Here is a 20,038-nt window from a genome sequence, read left to right on the forward strand (position 1 = left end):
ACCCAAAACACACTTCCTGGCTGTGAAAGGGCTAATTGACCAAGCAGGAGAGTGATGGAGTGCTGCATCAGATGACCTGGCCTCCACAATCACCCGACCTCAACCTAATTGAGATGGTTTGGGATGAGTTGCACCGCAGAGTGAAGGAAAAGCAGCCAACAGGTGCTCAGCATATGTGGGAACTCCTTCAAGACAGTTGGAAAAGCATTCTTCATGAAGCTGCTTGAGAGAATGCCAAGAGTGTGCAAATCTGTCATCAAGGCAAAGGGTGGCTACTTTAAACAATAAAACATATATAAAATATATTTTGATTTGTTTAACACTTTTTTGGTTACTACATGATTCCACATGTGTTTTTTTCATAGTTTTGATGTCTTCACTATTATTCTACAATGTAGAAAATTGTAAAAATAAAGAAAAACCCTTGAATGAGTAGTTGTTTCCAAACTTTTGACTGGTTCTGTATGGCTGAGTGTGTTAACTGTTAACTACAGATGGCTTACTCTCTGACATATGGCTACGGATTTGCTCGCTATCTATGAGATATAGTACAGCTGTAAGTTCAACCTTTTCTGTGTTGTTTAATTAAAATGATCTATTCTATACAGCCTGTGCATGTGTCTGTCAGCCTACATCTGCAGGACAGCCCATTGACTGATACCCTGCTGCAGTGCCTTAAGGAAGAACAGTGAAGCACTGTATACCATCAGCACTATATCTTGACATGATGCTGGTTGAGTATTACAGCCAGGTTTTCCTGCTCTCTTCCCCATCTCACCTTCATCTCCCCCTCTCCTCTCCCCATTCTCTACCCTATGCCCCTCTCTCCCTCCTCGCCCCGTCTCTGGTTCCCCACTCTAAACAGGACTGGTTGTTCCTCACTCGCTTCTGTTTTCTCACTGATTTTGGACGTCTGGACTTCCGGTTCCGCTACCAAAAGGTGAGGTTATAGGTCAACTGATCTCCTATCTATCATTCTCTTTTCTTATTTTGTTTCATCAGTATTGTTGAACCTCTCCCTCTTAGTGTTTCTCTCTCTCTCGTCTCTGTCCTCACTGATTAATTTTCTCTCCCTCTCGCTCCTCACTCTTTCTGTCTTTGGTAGTTGTATCTACCCTTGTCTGTTCCTGTTATATTCTCCATAGATTTACCCTGTCCTGTCCTCTCCTCTCTATCCTCTCCTCTTTTGTTATTTCTGTCCACCTTTCTGTGTTCCTCCGGTTGTTGTTAGTGGTCTACAGACTTTGAGGCAGTCTGGTATTAATCTTAGGCCCCCTTTTCCCATTCCTTCCCTCCTCCATTCTCTCCTCTCTAGTCGCAATGCTGTCAGAATATATTGCTCTACTTTGATGACAGCTCTCAGTGGCCAGCTGTGTACAAGAAGCCGGACAAGGTGAGAAACCACTACTCTGTGTCACACTTGGCATGTGTGTGTGTGTATATGTGTGTGTTTCCATCTGCTCTGTTTTACCTGACCATGCTCCCTCTGTGATCTGGGCGACATTGTGTGTGCAGGCATTTCTGTTTCTTTATATGGAGTTAGTTCCATAGAAATAGAATGAATAGAACGGGCTTGGACGCTCTAACCTTCGCAATTTGACTGGTAAACTCATGGGTACACTCACAATCACTGTAACGATTCTCGTCTGGCGGCGCCAGACAGGCGGGATGCTCTGGCGGCTCCGGACTGGCGGGAGGCTCTGGCGGCGCCGGACAGGCGGGAGGCTCTGGTGGCGCCGGACAGGCGAAAGGCTCTGGTGGCGCCGGACAGGCGGGAGGCTCTGGTGGCGCCGGACAGGCGGGAGGCTCTGGCGGCTCCGGACAGGCGGGCGGCTCCGGACTGCCGGTGGCCCTGGCGGCTCTGGACGGACGGGCGGCTCTGGCGGCTCCGGACTGGAGAGAGAACCTGGAGGGAGGAGACGGAGAGACAGCCTGGTGCGTGGGGCTGCCACAGGACCCACTAGGCTGGGGAGACCTACAGGAGGCCTGGTGCATGGAGGAGACACCGGATGGACCGGGCTGTGGGGGAGCACTGGAGCTGTGGTGCGCAGCCTTGGCACCACCCCTCCAGGCTGGATGACCACTTTAGCCCGGACCCTCCAGAGTGCAGGCACAGGTTGAACCGGGCTGTGGGTGAGCACTGGAGATCTGGTGCATACCACTCACACCTCTCCCTTAGGCTCAATGCCCACATTCGCCCGGCACGGGCAGAGCGCAGGCATAGGGCGCACTGCACCCTCCCAGCACCCCGAAGACACAGCACGCAGAGCCGGCGCAGGATACCCTGGGCCGAAACGGCGTACCGGAGACCAAACACGCTGAGCCGGCACAATACGCCCTGGCTGGATGCCCACTCTCGCATGGCACTTGCGGGGGGCTGGCCTATAGCGCACCGGGCTATGAGTGCGTACTGGCGACACCGTGCGCTTGACCGCATAACACAGTGCCTGACCAATACTACGCTTCTTCCGGTAAGTTGGCTCAGGTCTATCGCCTGACTCCGCCAATCTCCCCGTGTACCCCCACCCAAACATTTTTTGGGGCTGCCTCTCGTGCCTGTTGCCTCCAGGTCTTCTTTGGGGCGGCGATATTCCCCAGCCTGTGCCCAGGGTCCCTTGCCGTCCAATATCTCCTCCCATGTCCATTTCTCCAGATCGCGCTGCTCCTCCTTACCACGCAGCTTGGTCCCTTTTTGGAGGGTAGTTCTGTAACGATTCTCGCCCTCGTCTGATGAGGAATATGAAGGACCGGACCAAAATGCAGCGTGGTACGTGTCCATGTTAACTTTATTAATCTGAACACAAAATAACAAAGGTGAAAAACGAAACAGTCCTATCAGGTGACAAAACAGGAAACAACTTCCCACAAACACAGGTGGGAACAGGCTACCTAAGTATGGTTCTCAATCAGAGACAACGATTGACAGCTGCCTCTGATTGGGAACCATACCAGGCCAAACACAGAAATACAAAACATAGAATGCCCACCCCAACTCACGCCCTGACCAAACCAAAAATAGAGACATAAAAAAAGGAACTAAGGTCAGAATGTGACAGTCACTGCCTGGTATTGTGATGCAATAATTTCCATGGACATTTTGGAATGTTCTATCAACTGATGGATGCAGTAAAGAGGTCAATCAAACTCGACCAAAACAATGGAATTGTCATGAAACGCGTGGGGTAAGGGCCGTGGGCAAAAGATCCTGAGTCTCCTCATTGCTCCCCAGCAAAATGATCCTACATTTAGGCTATTATTTACATGTGTATTTCACACTGTTGAGGTAAAAATCTGAATATAATGTTTGTATGGATGTGAAACCCAATTCATGTTTATGTCATTGTTACCAATCAACTGCATTACAGTTAAAAATGACTGACTACCACCACTGATTTCTGTATGCTAACCAGCTTATACAAATGGGAGTTAGCATTTAGCAGTCTTCTAAACCTGAAAAGGGAAAACTTTTTCATGTTATGCAGCGAAAACAGCCAATTTCTTTTTTTTGTAATATCAGTTGAGTTTACTCAACAAATCAAAGCACATTTTGAAGGGTACACATCATGCTTTTACTTCCTGGCATAGCCAGTTGATATTCAGATATTCACATCATATAAAGGAATTCCCTTGACCACACCCACAAATTGGGGGAAACAAACATTCTTTCCCATTAACCACCATTGTAAAAGAGCCAACTTCATGGTCTAGTCTTGTTTGTTATACAGAAATAACAAAACATTGCGAAAAGCTGCTGTGTTGTTTAATGCACATGTAAAACCCCAACCTATGGTTCACAATGCTCACACTTAGAGATATAGAGCCTTGGAAAAGATGACTGTGTTGTTTAATGCACATGTAAAACCCCAAAAGATGACTGTGTTGTTTAATGCTATGGTTCACAATGCTCACACTTAGAGATATAGAGCCTTGGAAAAGATGACTGTGTTGTTTAATGCACATGTAAAATGCCCCAACCTAAAAGATGACTGTGTTGTTTAATGCACATGTAAAACCCCAATATGTTCACAATGCTCACACTTAGAGATATAGAGCCTTGGAAAAGATGACTGTGTTGTTTAATGCACATGTAAAACCCCAACCTATGGTTCACAATGCTCACACTTAGAGATATAGAGCCTTGGAAAAGATGACTGTGTTGTTTAATGCACATGTAAAACCCCAACACACTTAGAGATATAGAGCCTTGGAAAAGATGACTGTGTTGTTTAATGCACATGTAAAACCCCAACCTATGGTTCACAATGCTCACACTTAGAGATATAGAGCCTTGGAAAAGCCTGCACATGTAAAACCCCAACCTATGGAAAAGATGAGCCTTGGAAAAGATGACTTGTTTTAATGCACATGTAAAACCCCAACCTATGGTTCACAATGCTCACACTTAGAGATATAGAGCCTTGGAAAAGATGACTGTGTTGTTTAATGCACATGTAAAACCCCAACCTATGGTTCACAATGCTCACACTTAGAGATATAGAGCCTTGGAAAAGATGACTGTGTTGTTTAATGCACATGTAAAACCCCAACCTATGGTTCACAATGCTCACACTTAGAGATATAGAGCCTTGGAAAAGATGACTGTGTTGTTTAATGCACATGTAAAACCCCAACCTATGGTTCACACTTAGAGATAATTGGAAAAGATGACTGTGTTGTTTAATGCACATGTAAAACCCCACACTTAGAGATATAGAGCCTTGGAAAAGATGACTGTGTTGTTTAATGCACATGTAAAACCCCAACCTATGGTTCACAATGCTCACACTTAGAGATATAGAGCCTTGGAAAAGATGACTGTGTTGTTTAATGCACATGTAAAACCCCAACCTATGGTTTGGAAAAGATGACTGTGTTGTTTAATGCACATGTAAAACCCCAACCTATGGTTCAATGCTCACACTTAGAGATATAGAGCCTTGGAAAAGATGACTGTGTTGTTTAATGCACATGTAAAACCCCAACCTATGGTTCACAATGCTCACACTTAGAGATATAGAGCCTTGGAAAAGATGACTGTGTTGTTTAATGCACATGTAAAACCCCAACCTATGGTTCACAATGCTCACACTTAGAGATATAGAGCCTTGGAAAAGATGACTGTGTTGTTTAATGCACACCCCAACCTAGAGATGCTCACACTTAGAGATAGAGCCTTGGAAAAGATGACTGTGTTGTTTAATGCACATGTAAAACCCCAACCTATGGTTCACAATGCTCACACTTAGAGATATAGAGCCTTGGAAAAGATGACTGTGTTGTTTAATGCACATGTAAAACCCCAACCTATGGTTCACAATGCTCACACTTAGAGAATATAGAGCCTTGGATAGAGCCTTGGAAAAGATGACTGTGTTGTTTAATGCACATGTAAAAACCCCAACCTAAAAGATGGTTCACAATGCTCACACTTAGAGATAGAGATAGAGCCTTGGAAAAGATGACTGTGTTGTTTAATGCACATGTAAAACCCCAACCTATGGTTCACAATGCTCACACTTAGAGATATAGAGCCTTGGAAAAGATGACTGTGTTGTTTAATGCACATGTAAAACCCCAACCTATGGTTCACAATGCTCACACTTAGAGATATAGAGCCTTGGAAAAGATGACTGTGTTGTTTAATGCACATGTAAAACCCCAACCTATGGTTCACAATGCTCACACTTAGAGATATAGAGCCTTGGAAAAGATGACTGTGTTGTTTAATGCACATGTAAAACCCCAACCTATGGTTCACAATGCTCACACTTAGAGATATAGAGCCTTGGAAAAGATGACTGTGTTGTTTAATGCACATGTAAAACCCCAACCTATGGTTCACAATGCTCACACTTAGAGATATAGAGCCTTGGAAAAGATGACTGTGTTGTTTAATGCACATGTAAAACCCCAACCTATGGTTCACAATGCTCACACTTAGAGATATAGAGCCTTGGAAAAGATGACTGTGGCTTCAGGTGGACCTGAGAGAGCATAGACACACCCATTTGGAAGCCAGGCCCACTCACTGGGGAGCCAGGCCCAGTCAAACAGAATGAGTTTTTCCCCACAAAAGGGCTTTATTACAGACAGAAATACCCTTCAGTTTCATCAGCAGTCTGAGTGGCTGGTCTCAGACAATCCCGCAGGCCATCCCGCAGTTGGATGTGGAGGTCCTGGACTGGCGTGGTTACACATGGTCTGCGGTTGTGAGGCCGGTTGGACGTACTGCCAAATTCTCTAAAACAACATTGGAGGCAGCTTATGGTAGCGAAATTAACAAATTCTCTGGCAAAAGCTCTGGTGGACATTACTGCACTCAGCCTGCCAATTGCACACTCCCTCAACTTGAGACATCTCTGGCATTGTGTTGTGGCCTTCTATTGTCCCCAGCACAAGGCGCAGCTGTGTAATTATCATGCAGTTTAGTCAGCTTATTGATATGCCACACATGTCAGGTGGATGGATTATCTTGGAAAAGGTGAAAGGCTCACTAACAGGGATGTAAACAAATCTGTGCATAAAATTTGAGAAATAAGCTTTTTGTACGTATGGAACATTTCAGGGATCTTATATTTCAGCTCATGAAACGTGGGACCAACACTTTAAATGTTGCATTTATATTTTTGTTCAATATACACTAGCGTTCAAAAGTTTGGGGTCACTTAAAAATGCCCTTGTTTTTGAAAGAAAAACACTTTTTTTGTCCATTAAAATAACATCAAATTGATCAGAAATACAGTGTAGACATTGTTAATGTTGTACATGACTATTGTAGCTGGCAACAGCAGATTTTTTCAAATGTAGTATCTACATAGGCCCATTATCAGTAACCATCACTCCCGTGTTCCAGTGGCACGGTGTTTTAGCTAATACAAGTTTATCATTTTAAAAGGCTAATTGATCATTAGAAAACTCTTTTGCAATTATGTTAGCACAGCTGAAAACTGTGGTTCTGATTAAGGAAGCAATAAAACTGGCCTTCTTTAGACTCGTTGAGTATCTGGAGCATCAGCATTTGTGGGTTCGATTACAGGCTCAAATGTCCAGAAACAAATAACTTTCTTCTGAAACTCGTCAGTCTATTCTTGTTCTGAGAAATTAAGGCTATTCTATGCAAGAAATTGCCAAGAAACTGAAGATCTCGTACAACACTGTGTACTACTCCCTTCACAGAACAGAGCAAACCGGCTCTAACCAGAATAGAAAGAGGAGTGGGAGGCCCCGGTGCACAACTGAGCAAGAGGACAAGTACATTAGAGTGTCTAGTTTGAGAAACAGATGCCTCACAAGTCCTCAACTGGCAGCTTCATTAAATAGTACCCGCAAAACACCAGTCTCAAGGTCAACAGTGAAAAGGCGATTCTGGGATGTTGGCCTTCTAGGCAAAGTTGCAAAGAAAAAAACATATCTCAGACTGGCCAATAAAAATAAAAGATTAAGATGGGTAAAAGAACACAGACACTGGACAGAGGAAGATTGTAAAAAAAAGTGTTAAGGACAGACGAATCTAAGATTGAGGGATGGATGTTAGGGATGGATCCTTGGCTGCAACGAGATGTTACAATTCCTCTCTTGAAGGCGTCATCATTTACTGACATACGTTGGCAACTGAGTCAAAGTAGTCACTGGCTACAACTGGAGCAAGGAGTGAGAGTGAGACTAACCCTTCCCCCCCCAAAAAATCTGTTTAAAACTATTCCTGTACTGCCCGTTCTTGTGGACTGTCGCATCCTGTACCAAACTAGACTCTAGAACATCACTTTGATTCCTGCCGGAATACCGCGCAACCTGCAAGACCCACGGGAGTCCTTTTCTACTTGCGACGTTCTATCTAATACCACCTGGGACTATGGGTGGACTCAAAATGGTTGCCAGTGATTATGCCATCATTGACTTGAATGGAGATTCCCTTTCTATTCATTCTATTTCTATGGTTAGTTCGTCCAGTACCTTTTAGTGGTTAGTTCGTCCAGTACCTGTGTGCATAATGTGATGTGTGTATGACACCGTTTCTTTATTATTCTTGACCGTATTTCTTGACCGCAGGACTGCTACCAGAAGGAGGCGGTGTTGAGACCAGAGAATAACCAGGTTATCAACCTGACCACACGCTACACCTGGTCTGGCTGTGTGGTAAGAACATGGACAACCTCTACAGCTCTCTGTCTTTATATAGTGCCTTCAGAAAGTATTCATACCCATTGACGTATTCCACATTTTGTTGTGTTACAGTCTGAATTCAAAATGAAATAGATTAAATATAAAAATACACACATACCACATAATGACAAAGTGAAACCATGTTTTAGAGATGTTTTGTTAATTTATTGAAAATGAAATATCAATACCCTTTGCTATGACACTCCAAGCTGAGTTCAGGTGCATTCAATTTCCTTTGGTCGTACGTGAGATGTCACTACAACTTGATTGGAGTCCACCTGTGGCCAATAAAAACACACCGGTGTATATATAAGGTCCTACAGTTGATAGTGCATGTGAGAGCAGAAACCAGACCATGAAGTCCAGGGAACTCTTCGTAGAGCTCTGAGGGAGAATTGTGATGAGGCATATATCTGGGAAAGGGTGTAAAACAATTTATAGTGTTGAAAGGTTCCAAGAGCACAGTGGTCTCCAATCTTTGGGAAATGGGAAAAATATGGATCTACCCAGACTCTGCCTAGAGCAGGCTGTCCAACCAAACTGAGCAACTGGGCAAGAAGGACCTTGGTCAGGGAGGTGACCAAGAATCCATTGACCACTCTGACAGAACTACAGAGTTCCTTGGCTGAGATGGGAGAACCTGCCAGAAGGACAACTGTCTCTACAGCACGGATATTTCAACTCTTTCCCTACGAGGTCCGGAGCCTGCTGGTTTACTGTTGTACCTGATAATTAATTTAACCCAAATCAGTCCCTGATTAAAGGGCAACAAGGAAAAAATGCAGTGGAATTGGCTTTGAGGTCCAGAGTTGAGTTTGAAGGCTCTATAGCACTTCACCAATCTGGGTTTATGGGAGAATGGCCAGACGGAAGCTACTCCTGAGAAAAAGGCACATGACAACACGCCTTTAGTTTACAAAAAGGCACATGAATGACTGAGATCATAAGGCAAAAGATCAATTTAACTCTTGGCCTGAATGCAAAGTGCTATGTCTGGAGAAAAATAGGCACAGCTCCTCACCCGTCTAACACCATCCCTACTGTGAAGCATGGTGGTGTCAGACTCATGCCATGGGGATGCTTTTCAGCGGGAAGGACTCGGTGACTGGTAAGAATAGAGGGAACAACGAATGGAGCTAAATACAAGCAAATTCTTGGTGAGAACCTGCTTCAGAGTGCAAACGACCTTCAAAATGGGGCGAAGATTTACGTTCCAACAGGACAATGACCCCAAACATACAGCCAAAGTAACTCTGGAATGGCTTCAGAACAAGAATATGAAAGTCCTTGAGTGGCCCAGCCAAGACTTGAGTCCCTGTGGAAAGACTTGAAGATGTGGAAAGACTTGAACTTGATGTGGAAAGACTTGAAGATTGCTGCTCCCCGCCACTCCCCATCTAACTAAACAGAGCTTTAGAAAATCTGCAAGGAAGAATTGGAGTAAATCACCAAATCTATATGTGCAAAGCTGAAACAGACATACCCAAGACGACTCAAAGCTGAAACGGACATACCCAAGACGACTCAAAGCTGAAACAGACATACCCAAGACGACTCAAAGCTGAAACAGACATACCCAAGACGAATCAAAGCTGAAACAGACATACCCAAGACGACTCAAAGCTGAAACGGAAATACCAGAGACTAATCAAAGCTGAAACAGACATACCCAAGACGAATCAAAGCTGAAACAGACATACCCAAGACGACTCAAAGCTGAAACGGAAATACCAGAGACTAATCAAAGCTGAAACAGACATACCCAAGACGAATCAAAGCTGAAACAGACATACCCAAGACGAATCAAAGCTGAAACAGACATACCCAAGACGACTCAAAGCTGAAACGGAAATACCAGAGACTAATCAAAGCTGAAACAGACATACCCAAGACGACTCAAAGCTGAAACAGACATACCCAAGACGAATCAAAGCTGAAACAGACATACCCAAGACGACTGAAAGCTGAAACAGACATACCCAAGACGACTTAAAGCTGAAACAGACATACCCAAGACGACTCAAAGCTGAAACAGACATACCCAAGACGACTCAAAGCTGAAACGGAAATACCCAAGACGACTCAAAGCTGAAACAGACATGGGTGAGGGAAAAAAAAATATTTAAACCATTTTTAATTCAGGCTGTAACACAACAAAATGTGGAATAAGTCAAGAGGTATGAATACTTTCTGAAGGCACTGTATATGTGGGCTTGTCTTGTATGTTTTCCTATGGGACTGTGGTTGTTTTTAGTTCTAACTAAAAGAGCTCTTTTGAGGTGTGAGGAGTGTGTGTATGTGAGACAGAGGGGTCTATGTGTAACTCCCTCTTTGGAAATATGTTAGGATGTGTTGATTCAATGTGTTTTTGAAATATTAACTCTGTCTCTCTGTTTCTGTCTCTAAGGTGGAAGGAGAGGGAGATGAGGAGGTGCTGAGTTGTGTGGGAGGTCGTAGTTTCCGCTCGGTGAGGGAGAGATGGTGGTACATCGCTCTCAGCAAGTGTGGGGTGAGCACTGACCTTTCACTTCTCAATGATGGCTAGCGTACACAGACATTGTTACTCTGATGACACACACCGCACCCTCTCCCCACACACACATAACATATACACTCACAGATTGACATACAAAACATTAAGAACTCCTGCTCTTTCCATGACAGAGTGACCAGGTGAATCCAGGGTAATCCCTTATTGATGTCACTTGTTAAATCCATTTCAATCAGTGTAAATGAAGAGGATGAGACGGGATAAAGGATTTTTAAGCCTTGACACAATTGAGACATGGATTGTGCGCCATTCAGAAGGTGAATGGGCAAAACAAAAAATGATTGTGCTGGGCTTTTCATGCTCAACAGTTTCCTGTGTGTATCAAGAATGGTTCACCACCCAAGGGACATCCAGCCAACTTGACACAAGTGTGGGAAGCATTGGAGTCAGCATGGGCCAGCATCCCTGTGGAAAGCTTTTGACACCTTGTATAGTCCATGCCCTGATGAATTGAGGGGGGGGGGGTCTGCAACTCAATATTAGGAAGGTGTTTGGTTTGCTCAGTGTAGATCTTCTCTGAATGTGTGCTTTTGTGTGTGCTTATGGATGCACAAGTGTGTGTGTGTGTGTGTGTGTGTGTGTGTGTGTGTGTGTGTGTGTGTGTGTGTGTGTGTGTGTGTGTGTGTGTGTGTGTGTGCGCCTGTGTGTGTATGCGCCTGTGTGTGTGTGCGCCTGTGTGTTGTGGCAGGGCCAGTGTATCCTAACACTGACTGGCAGTGTTGTGGTGTTAGTAGATAGTGAGTGTTTGTGAAGAGGGACAGACAGGATTGAAGTGGATGTTTCCTGGAGAGTGTGTTGTGTTGTCACGGCAGCAAGTCGGGGGCTGTTGACGGACATGATGCCTAATGGTGTAGGACTGAAGCTAAAGCTCTGTCTCCGGCCCACATGGCCCCAGGGACTCTCCCCATCTCGCCCAGCCTTACCTCGCCTGCACACTGCCAATATAATCCATGCCTTCCACCCTCTCTCAGTTCTTACTCTCTCTGTCTTTCTCTTCACCTCTTTCTCTCATTCTTACTCTTTCTTGTTCACTCACTCTTTGAATCTCTCTTTCTCTGCGTCACTTCATCTCCTCTCACTGCTGTCTCTCAATGTTTCTCTCTCTCCCTCCAACCCAGTCCTGCCTGTCTCCTCTCTCTCCCTCCAACCCAGTCCTGCCTGTCTCCTCTCTCTCCCTCCAACCCAGTCCTGCATGTCTCCTCTCTCTCCCTCCAACCCAGTCCTGCATGTCTCCTCTCTCTCCCTCCAACCCAGTCCTGCCAGTCTCCTCTCTCTCCCTCCAACCCAGTCCTGCATGTCTCCTCTCTCTCCCTCCAACCCAGTCCTGCATGTCTCCTCTCTCTCCTCCAACCCAGTCCTGCCTGTCTCCTCTCTCTCCCTCCAACCCAGTCCTGCCTGTCTCCTCTCTCTCCCTCCAACCCAGTCCTGCCTGTCTCCTCTCTCTCCCTCCAACCCAGTCCTGCCTGTCTCCTCTCACTGCTGTCTCTCAATGTTTCTCTCTCTCCCTCCAACCCAGTCCTGCCTGTCTCCTCTCTCTCCCTCCAACCCAGTCCTGCCTGTCTCCTCTCTCTCCCTCCAACCCAGTCCTGCCTGTCTCCTCTCTCTCCCTCCAACCCAGTCCTGCCTGTCTCCTCTCACTGCTGTCTCTCAATGTTTCTCTCTCTCCCTCCAACCCAGTCCTGCCTGTCCTCTCTCTCCCTCCAACCCAGTCCTGCCTGTCTCCTCTCACTGCTGTCTCTCAATGTTTCTCTCTCTCCCTCCAACCCAGTCCTGCCTGTCCTCTCTCTCCCTCCAACCCAGTCCTGCCTGTCTCCTCTCACTGCTGTCTCTCAATGTTTCTCTCTCTCCCTCCAACCCAGTCCTGCCTGTCTCCTCTCTCTCCCTCCAACCCAGTCCTGCCTGTCTCCTCTCACTGCTGTCTCTCAATGTTTCTCTCTCTCCCTCCAACCCAGTCCTGCCTGTCTCCTCTCTCTCCCCCAACCCAGTCCTGCCTGTCTCCTCTCTCTCCCCCCAACCCAGTCCTGCCTGTCTCCTCTCACTGCTGTCTCTCAATGTCTCTCTCTTTCTCTCCCAGCCCTGCATGTCTCCTCTCACTACTCTCTGTCTCTCAAGTTCTCTCTCCCTCTCTCCCAGTCCTGCATGTCTCCTCTCACTACTCTCTGTCTCTCAAGTTCTCTCTCCCACTCTCCCAGCCCTGCATGTCTGCTCTCACTACTCTCTGTCTCTCAAGTTCTCTCTCCCTCTCTCCCAGCCCCGCATGTCTCCTCTCACTACTCTCTGTCTCTCAAGTTCTCTCTCCCACTCTCCCAGCCCTGCATGTCTCCTCTCACTACTCTCTGTCTCTCAAGTTCTCTCTCCCACTCTCCCAGCCCCGCATGTCTCCTCTCACTACTCTCTGTCTCTCAAGTTCTCTCTCCCTCTCTCCCAGCCCCGCATGTCTCCTCTCACTACTCTCTGTCTCTCAAGTTCTCTCTCCCACTCTCCCAGCCCCGCATGTCTCCTCTCACTACTCTCTGTCTCTCAAGTTCTCTCTCCCACTCTCCCAGCCCTGCATGTCTCCTCTCACTACTCTCTGTCTCTCAAGTTCTCTCTCCCTCTCTCCCAGTCCTGCATGTCTCCTCTCACTACTCTCTGTCTCTCAAGTTCTCTCTCCCTCTCTCCCAGCCCTGCATGTCTCCTCTCACTACTCTCTGTCTCTCAAGTTCTCTCTCCCTCTCTCCCAGTCCTGCATGTCTCCTCTCACTACTCTCTGTCTCTCAAGTTCTCTCTCCCTCTCTCCCAGTCCTGCATGTCTCCTCTCACTACTCTCTGTCTCTCAAGTTCTCTCTCCCACTCTCCCAGCCCTGCATGTGTCCTCTCACTACTCTCTGTCTCTCAAGTTCTCTCTCCCTCTCTCCCAGCCCTGCATGTCTCCTCTCACTACTCTCTGTCTCTCAAGTTCTCTCTCCCTCTCTCCCAGTCCTGCATGTCTCCTCTCACTACTCTCTGTCTCTCAAGTTCTCTCTCCCTCTATCCCAGCCCTGCATGTCTCCTCTCACTACTCTCTGTCTCTCAAGTTCTCTCTCCCACTCTCCCAGCCCTGCATGTCTCCTCTCACTACTCTCTGTCTCTCAAGTTCTCTCTCCCACTCTCCCAGCCCTGCATGTCTCCTCTCACTACTCTCTGTCTCTCAAGTTCTCTCTCCCACTCTCCCAGCCCCGCATGTCTCCTCTCACTACTCTCTGTCTCTCAAGTTCTCTCTCCCACTCTCCCAGCCCCGCATGTCTCCTCTCACTACTCTCTGTCTCTCAAGTTCTCTCTCCCACTCTCCCAGCCCCGCATGTCTCCTCTCACTACTCTCTGTCTCTCAAGTTCTCTCTCCCACTCTCCCAGCCCCGCATGTCTCCTCTCACTACTCTCTGTCTCTCAAGTTCTCTCTCCCACTCTCCCAGCCCCGCATGTCTCCTCTCACTACTCTCTGTCTCTCAAGTTCTCTCTCCCTCTCTCCCAGCCCCGCATGTCTCCTCTCACTACTCTCTGTCTCTCAAGTTCTCTCTCCCACTCTCCCAGCCCTGCATGTCTCCTCTCACTACTCTCTGTCTCTCAAGTTCTCTCTCCCACTCTCCCAGCCCTGCATGTCTCCTCTCACTACTCTCTGTCTCTCAAGTTCTCTCTCCCTCTCTCCCAGCCCTGCATGTCTCCTCTCACTACTCTCTGTCTCTCAAGTTCTCTCTCCCACTCTCCCAGTCCTGCCTGGCTAGTATTGATTTTGTGACAGTGCACGGTTCATGCTCCTCACTCCTCTGATGGAGGTACTGAGATCGAGTCTTGGCTGGCAGATGAAATCAAAGGTTTTTTTCTCTCACTTACAGCACAACAACACAAACTCTAGAGGCTTTGAACTCTTCTCTGTGAAATGAGCTCTTTGTGCACTCACTGTCGCTCCATCTAACTCCCTCTCCCTCTCCCTCTCCCTCTCCCTCTCCCTCTCCATCTCCCTCTCCATCTCCCTCTCCCTCTCCCTCTCCCTCTCCATCTCCCTTTCCCTCTCCATCTCCCTCTCCCTCTCCCTCTCCCTCTCCGTCTCCGTCTCTGTCTCTCAGGGGGAAGGTTTGCAGCTGGAGTATGAGATGAAGCTGACCAATGGCCAGTCTTTCTGGACACAACATTTCTCTGCAGACGAGTTTGGTGAGAACGACACAGATTACAGAATGAACGTTAATGGCTCGTCCAACACTATTTAACACGGCCAATAAAGCATATTAAAATGAACAAATTATTACAACGAAGGAATGGATGAATGAATGATGATGGATTAACATGAGTGGAATGGGTAAAAAGGAAACGCAGTTTAGAAAAACAATATTAAGCTACTCTCTTATTCTGATGTTCTAATGACCTCTCTCTTTCTGTCACTCTCTTTTCCCCTCCCTCCCCCTCGTTCTCATCACCATCTCACACCCTCTATCTGCCCTCTCTCTCGTGCTTTTGATTTCACCCTCCATTTCTCCCTCTCTTTCTCCCTCTCTACCTCTCTCTTTTACCTCTCTCTCTCTCTCCTTATCTCTCTCTCTCTCCTTATCTCTCTCTCTCCTTATCTCTCTCTATCTCTCTCCTTATCTCTCTCTCTCTCTCCTTATCTCTCTCTCTCTCTCTCTCTCTCTCTCTCTCTCTCTCCTTATCTCTCTCTCTCTCTTTACCTCTTTATCTCTCTCTCTCTCTCTCCTTATCTCTCTCTCTCTCCTTATCTCTCTCTCTCTCTCTCTACCTCTTTACCTCTCTCTATCTACCTCTCACTAACCCCATGCCTCTATTCTCAGGGATCCTGGAAACTGACATCACGTTCCTGGTTATCTTCTCCCTGGTCTTCATCCTCTCATGTTATTTTGCCTGTAAGTGCCTGAGGAACAACATCAGATGTCGTCTTCCTCACACCAGAAAAGCACTTAGCAGCCAATCCTAACCTGAGATCTCTGCTCTTAACTCCCATCTTCACACAAATGTCTCATTGGCATTAATGCACCAATGCACCAAACGTCAGAATTAGTGCTAGTCCTTTCTGGAATGAAGACAAAGAGTAGAGGAATAGAGCTTGTCATTATGGAGCCATGGGGGCATGTCTTTCTGGAATGAAGACAAAGAGTAGAGGAATAGAGCTTGTCATTATGGAGTCATGGGGCCTGTCTTTCTGGAATGAAGACAAAGAGTAGAGGAATAGAGCTTGTCATTATGGAGTCATGGGGGCATGTCCTTCTGGAATGAAGACAAAGAGTAGAGGAATAGAGCTTGTCATTATGGAGTCATGGCGGCATGTCTTTCTGGAATGAAGACAAAGAGTAGAGGAATAGAGCTTGTCATTATGGAGTCATGGGGGCATGTCTTTCTGGAATGAAGACAAAGAGTAGAGGAATAGAGCTTGTCATTATGGAGTCATGGGGGCATGTCTTTCTGGAATGAGGGAAGAGTAGAGGAATAGAGCTTGTCATTATGGACTCATGGGGGCATGTCTTTCTGGAATGAGGGAAGAGTAGAGGAATAGAGCTTGTCATTATGGACTCATGGGGGCATGTCTTTCTGGAATGAGGGAAGAGTAGAGGAATAGAGCTTGTCATTATGGAGTCATGGGGCATGTCTTTCTGGAATGAGGGAAGAGTAGAGGAATAGAGCTTGTCATTATGGAGTCATGGGGGCATGTATTTCTGGAATGAAGACAAAGAGTAGAGGAATAGAGCTTGTCATTATGGAGTCATGGGGGCATGTCTTTCTGGAATGAAGACAAAGAGTAGAGGAATAGAGCTTGTCATTATGGAGTCATGGGGGCATGTCTTTCTGGAATGAGGGAAGAGTAGAGGAATAGAGCTTGTCATTATGGAGTCATGGGGGCATGTCTTTCTGGAATGAAGACACAGAGTAGAGGAATAGAGCTTGTCATTATGGAGTCATGGGGGCATGTCTTTCTGGAATGAAGACAAAGAGTAGAGGAATAGAGCTTGTCATTATGGAGTCATGGGAGCATGTCTTTCTGGAATGAGGGAAGAGTAGAGGAATAGAGCTTGTCATTATGGGGTCATGGGGGCATGTCTTTCTGGAATGAAGACAAAGAGTAGAGGAATAGAGCTTGTCATTATGGAGTCATGGGGGCATGTCTTTCTGGAATGAAGACAAAGAGTAGAGGAATAGAGCTTGTCATTATGGAGTCATGGGGGCATGTCTTTCTGGAATGAGGGAAGAGTAGAGGAATAGAGCTTGTCATTATGGAGTCATGGGGGCATGTCTTTCTGGAATGAAGACAAAGAGTAGAGGAATAGAGCTTGTCATTATGGAGTCATGGGGGCATGTCCTTCTGGAATGAAGACAAAGAGTAGAGGAATAGAGCTTGTCATTATGGAGTCATGGCGGCATGTCTTTCTGGAATGAAGACAAAGAGTAGAGGAATAGAGCTTGTCATTATGGAGTCATGGGGGCATGTCTTTCTGGAATGAAGACAAAGAGTAGAGGAATAGAGCTTGTCATTATGGAGTCATGGGGGCATGTCTTTCTGGAATGAGGGAAGAGTAGAGGAATAGAGCTTGTCATTATGGACTCATGGGGGCATGTCTTTCTGGAATGAGGGAAGAGTAGAGGAATAGAGCTTGTCATTATGGACTCATGGGGGCATGTCTTTCTGGAATGAGGGAAGAGTAGAGGAATAGAGCTTGTCATTATGGAGTCATGGGGGCATGTCTTTCTGGAATGAGGGAAGAGTAGAGGAATAGAGCTTGTCATTATGGAGTCATGGGGGCATGTATTTCTGGAATGAAGACAAAGAGTAGAGGAATAGAGCTTGTCATTATGGAGTCATGGGGGCATGTCTTTCTGGAATGAAGACAAAGAGTAGAGGAATAGAGCTTGTCATTATGGAGTCATGGGGGCATGTCTTTCTGGAATGAGGGAAGAGTAGAGGAATAGAGCTTGTCATTATGGAGTCATGGGGGCATGTCTTTCTGGAATGAAGACACAGAGTAGAGGAATAGAGCTTGTCATTATGGAGTCATGGGGGCATGTCTTTCTGGAATGAAGACAAAGAGTAGAGGAATAGAGCTTGTCATTATGGAGTCATGGGAGCATGTCTTTCTGGAATGAGGGAAGAGTAGAGGAATAGAGCTTGTCATTATGGGGTCATGGGGGCATGTCTTTCTGGAATGAAGACAAAGAGTAGAGGAATAGAGCTTGTCATTATGGAGTCATGGGGGCATGTCTTTCTGGAATGAAGACAAAGAGTAGAGGAATAGAGCTTGTCATTATGGAGTCATGGGGGCATGTCTTTCTGGAATGAGGGAAGAGTAGAGGAATAGAGCTTGTCATTATGGAGTCATGGGGGCATGTCTTTCTGGAATGAAGACAAAGAGTAGAGGAATAGAGCTTGTCATTATGGAGTCATGGGGGCATGTCTTTCTGGAATGAAGACAAAGAGTAGAGGAATAGAGCTTGTCATTATGGAGCCATGGGGGCATGTCTTTCTGGAATGAAGACACAGAGTAGAGGAATAGAGCTTGTCATTATGGAGTCGTGTGTCTACAAACACACAGACTCCTGCTGCACACTAATGCCTAATACACCACTCCCCTCCCTCTCATTCTCTATCCTTCTCTTTACATTACCATCTCTGTTTCTGTGTCTCTGTCACTGCATCTTTCCCCTCTAACCCACCGCTCTCTCTCTCTTTTCATCTGTCTCTCTCTTTTCATCTGTCTCTCTCTTTTCATCTGTCCCTCTCTCTCCTCTTCATCTCTCTCTCCTCTTCATCTGTCTCTCCTCTTCATCTGTCTCTCTCCTCTTCATCTCTCTCTCCTCTTCATCTCTCTCTCTCTCCTCTTCATCTCTCTCTCTCTCCTCTTCATCTCTCTCTCTCTCCTCATCTCTCTCTCCTCTTCATCTGTGTCTCTCTCTCTCCTCTTCATCTCTCCTCTTCATCTGTCTCTCTCTCCTCTTCATCTCTCTCCTCTTCATCTGTCTCTCTTCCCTCTTCATCTCTCTCTCTCTCCTCATCTCTCTCACCTCTTCATCTGTCTCTCTCTCTCCTCTTCACCTCTCTCCTCATCTCTCTCTCCTCTTCATCTGTCTCTCTCTCTCCTCTTCATCTGTATCTCTCTCCTCTTCATCTCTCTCTCTTTCCTCATCTCTCTCTCCTCTTCATCTGTCTCTCTCTCTCCTCTTCATCTCTCTCCTCTTCATCTGTCTCTCTCTCCTCTTCATCTCTCTCTCTTTCCTCATCTCTCTCTCCTCTTCATCTGTCTCTCTCTCTCTCCTCTTCATCTCTCTCCTCTTCATCTGTCTCTTCTCCTCTTCATCTCTCTCTCTCTCCTCTTCATCTGTCTCTCTCCTCTTCATCTCTCTCCTCTTCATCTCTCTCTCTCTCCTCTTCATCTCTCTCTCTCTCCTCTTCATCTGTCTCTTTCCTCTTTATATCTCTCTTTATTTGTCTCTCGCTCTCTATCTCTCCTAGATAATCTGAAAGGAAGGCAGCTTCTCCATACGACATATAAGATGTTTATGACTGCGGCTGGTGTAGAGGGTGAGTGTGGACCACAACTCCACTCATACACACACACACACCCACAGGCGGCCGGCTGCAGCAGCATCACCATCTGACTCACACACTGCAGTCGTTGGCATCTCAGACATGGTAATGACTCCTTCTGATTATCATAGATATTAACCACTGCTTCAGCACCATACAGATAGCTCCCTGTCTCTGTGTAGGGTAGGACTGCTGCTGCTATATGCAGCTCTGCAGTGCAGAACAGTGAAATATCTATCTCTCTGTCTCTCCCTCTCCTCCCTCCTCCTCCCCTCAGTTGTCAGCCTTCTGTTCCACTGTATCTACTGGGGCCTGTATGCCAGAGATGGAGTGGGCAACGGCAGTCTCAAGATAATGGGTGAGTCTGATCATCACAAACACCCTGATAAAGGATGTAAAGCAGAAACACCCTAATAAAGGATGTAATCCAGAAACACCCTGATAAAGTATGTAATCCAGAAACACCCTAATAAAGTATGTAATCCAGAAACACCATGCTAAAGGATGTAAATCAGAAACACCCTGATAAAGGATGTAATCCAGAAACACCATGCTAAAGGATGTAATCTAGAAACACCCTGATAAAGGATGTAATCCAGAAACACCATGCTAAAGGATGTAATCCAGAAACACCCTGATAAAGGATGTAATCCAGAAACACCATGCTAAAGGATGTAAATCAGAAACACCCTGATAAAGGATGTAAATCAGAAACACCCTGATAAAGGATGTAAATCAGAAACACCCTGATAAAGGATGTAAATCAGAAACACCCTGATAAAGGA

The 20,038-nt window shown here is 46.1% G+C and overlaps 1 protein-coding gene across 2 annotated transcripts in view; it reads left to right on the forward strand.

The window, feature by feature from the left end:
• LOC115120679 (transmembrane protein 145-like) overlaps nucleotides 1-20,038 on the forward strand; it is a 53,388-nt gene that overhangs the window by 20,296 nt on the left and 13,054 nt on the right. For both annotated transcript variants that reach the window (XM_065007955.1, XM_065007956.1), the window contains exons 2-9: nucleotides 866-940; nucleotides 1,316-1,393; nucleotides 8,050-8,136; nucleotides 10,571-10,672; nucleotides 14,797-14,881; nucleotides 15,514-15,585; nucleotides 19,179-19,247; nucleotides 19,531-19,611. In XM_065007955.1, the coding sequence (XP_064864027.1) occupies nucleotides 866-940; nucleotides 1,316-1,393; nucleotides 8,050-8,136; nucleotides 10,571-10,672; nucleotides 14,797-14,881; nucleotides 15,514-15,585; nucleotides 19,179-19,247; nucleotides 19,531-19,611 (649 nt within the window). The remainder of the gene's footprint in view (nucleotides 1-865; nucleotides 941-1,315; nucleotides 1,394-8,049; nucleotides 8,137-10,570; nucleotides 10,673-14,796; nucleotides 14,882-15,513; nucleotides 15,586-19,178; nucleotides 19,248-19,530; nucleotides 19,612-20,038) is intronic.

This window comes from Oncorhynchus nerka, linkage group LG3 (assembly GCF_034236695.1).
Source record: "Oncorhynchus nerka isolate Pitt River linkage group LG3, Oner_Uvic_2.0, whole genome shotgun sequence".
Classification (NCBI taxonomy): Eukaryota; Metazoa; Chordata; class Actinopteri; order Salmoniformes; family Salmonidae; genus Oncorhynchus; species Oncorhynchus nerka.